The sequence below is a fragment of the Postia placenta genome (genome assembly GCF_002117355.1).
Source record: "Postia placenta MAD-698-R-SB12 unplaced genomic scaffold POSPLAscaffold_160, whole genome shotgun sequence".
Classification (NCBI taxonomy): Eukaryota; Fungi; Basidiomycota; class Agaricomycetes; order Polyporales; family Adustoporiaceae; genus Rhodonia; species Rhodonia placenta.
In genome coordinates this window covers 1-2,695 of record NW_020169991.1, presented here as the reverse complement: position 1 = coordinate 2,695, position 2,695 = coordinate 1, and the positions used below count along the sequence as shown (strand labels likewise).

The following is a 2,695-nucleotide window of genomic DNA, read 5'->3' as shown; positions in this document are numbered from 1 at the left end:
GCAGAACAATAGAAGAAAGAACAATAGAGTCCAAAAGGAGAACAAGGGCCACTTGGCCACAGGAACAATGGAACAAAAGAAGTGTGGCCGGAGCTCTGGTCCGGTCCGATTGCTCCGCAATTGATACAACCATGTGACCACATGGTGTGGTGGCTCCCACCACCGGGGGATCGTCCTAGGCCGACCAGGGGACTGTGGCTGAGCACATTGTGACAGATGTCGTGACGGGGGCGCCTGTCGTGGCCTGGGTGGATCTCGAGGCAACCGTAGCCCGCACGTCGGCGCATTTTGTGTATGGCTTGTCCTTACAGTTGGGGCACTCAAAGCGTCGGTACCCTTGCTTCCCACAGCCGAAGTAGGTGCTGGGGAAGTCACCTTTTCCGATGGCCACACTGATGCTGGCCGATGATAGGCGCCAAGCCCCTCTGGGCCCCAATACACCTTTTTTCGGCAGTCGCATCCCGCCCGGCACTTCGACTCAGTCTCCCAACACTTCGATTTTGCCTTCGACGCTCTTCGACATCTTTGACGGTGCGCGACGCTTACTCGAAGCTCGGCACAGTGTCACAGTTTCCCTAATTTTACCTAATTTTTCCGCTATTTCTGTGGACATATCAAAGGGTATAGGGACTTATCCATACTTATCCGTCCGCATATGGGTACAGCTGCATATCTAAGGGGTTATCCGCTTAAATAAGCGACACATGATCTTGTTCTGGACACATCAGGCTGGACTCTGATGCCGGACCTTTTCTAGATAAAAACCAGGCTCCTTCTGGACCATGACATCATTCTGACATCATAGGTAGGAGCTAGGCTCAGGCACTAGGCCATAGGCTGGTCAATTCTGGACCCTAGGCCCAGGGCAGGGCAGGGCCAGACTATGACATCATATATGACATCATAGAGCACATGATACTTAGTAATCCTTACCCAGCTAGGTACCAGGGGTCCATTACCGGTCCCTGGGGGGTTTTCCCTCATGTATATAAGGCAGCATCCTGGGGCACCCTGTCCCCCAGTTCTATTCACTTCGTTGTTGCGCTTAATAGCATTACCTCCCCCATACTTAAGTGCTTTATCTCCCCCCCCTAACTATCAAGCTATAAGGTGGGTTTGCAGGTTTTGTGATACACGGTCGTCCCGATGCCTCGTGCATAGATCTCGGGACATCTCCCGCATTCAGCGGACAATAGGGCCACTTGACGCTGTTCAGCCAAGCGCGCGCATCACTCCATGCCACACCAACGTAGCCGGTCTTTCCCGATTAGGTATCGAACCTCGCAGCATGCCTTCAACGACGGATACCAGTCCGAAGTGGCCATATGTTGCTCTTTATCTCCGCGTTTGGCATGATGTCACTCTACTGATGGATTTGATGCATGCCACTCGGAGAGGCAGATTTGTGCAGAACAATGCAAAGCCCCTTGTACTTGTGCCACTCTCGATAGTCGTAGCGTCCTATGCGTTGTATAAATTCTGTCATACTTCTCTCCAAAAATACAAGATCCGGTTCCCTCCCTCGAGTTCAGAGCTTATAAGTCGAGTTCGCCCTGCGTCTAAACCCCCAACTGCGCCACTTTGTTCTTCGCTGTGTAACCTCGAAACCTCACCCACTGCGTTTACTTGTCGATACCGTCTCGATGAACCCTTCGACTTCGACTATTATCGAAGAAACTGCGAACCACGCCCTAGCTAAGTCCGCCCTATCGAGTCGTGTCCCTTCCTTCTACGATACATCAAAGAGCTCTGCTGAGCTTCAATCGTCTCTGCTAACCACCCACAGCCTCCGAGTAGCTTCGACAACGTGTCAAAGCCACCTCGTACCTTCCCCATTGTTCGTAGCCTTTTCCAAGGGCGTTTCTCGTGTTCACTCGAACCGCGGGACACCTTGCTGCTAACTCCCCTCTCACTAGACTATAATCCGTCTCTCTAGTCCCTTTAGGTCGCACCCAGGTTAGGGGTTAGGGTTTCATAGGTCGTATCATTTCTGGAGCCCACCGCGAGGGGATTTCAGGCAAGAATTCGCCGCTTTTGGGTTTCCGAAAACGTCTCCAGTAGTCACCCGCTCGCAAGCGCGTGAGGCTGCTAGCCGCAGCGCCACCGAGAACCTCGACAGCTCCTCTCGAACACATTCAACCCCCTCTCCAACAATCCCCGGTGACTTCGACCGCGACGAAGAAGACGAGATAGACCAAGAACTCCAGGACGACTTCGACGAAGAACCAATCCCTTCGACCGCCGAAGAACACACTTCATCCCCCGAGCTTCTAGGCCTCACTACTTCCGACTACGACTTTTCGACTCCTGATCTTTTTGAACGATCCAGTTCTTCGCCCAAACCCGAGGATCCCATCCCAGCTACTTCGAATCTCGTACTTCCGACTCCGTCTTCTTTTCGCGCCCACGCTCAGCCGCCCATCGCATCCTCTTCGCGACTCTCAGTCATACCTACATCCGACCTGGCACCTCCGCCACTATTGGCACCTTCGAACGCAGCTTCGAACTCCAACCCCGCACCGCCCGCACCTACGATTCCTTCAACTACTACCGCGTCCTCTTCGAGCCCCGCTCCTACTAACACCACGAACATGAGTCAGAACACGAACACACCATTGATGCCCCCGCGCGGTCATTCGACGGCACCAAGCTTCGACCCATCGGAAGTCCGTTCGCTTCGGTGTTACTTCCAGGA

At 53.5% G+C, this 2,695-nt stretch overlaps 1 protein-coding gene across 1 annotated transcript; it reads left to right on the top strand.

Moving 5' to 3' along the window:
- Positions 1-395: 395 nt before the first annotated feature.
- On the top strand, positions 396-2,695 carry POSPLADRAFT_1162109 (hypothetical protein; the record flags this gene model as incomplete). The annotated part of the gene is made up of 3 exons (XM_024487714.1): positions 396-531; positions 1,197-1,357; positions 1,962-2,695. Coding segments are annotated over 3 exons (1,031 nt in total), but the record flags the coding sequence as incomplete, so codon positions are not given.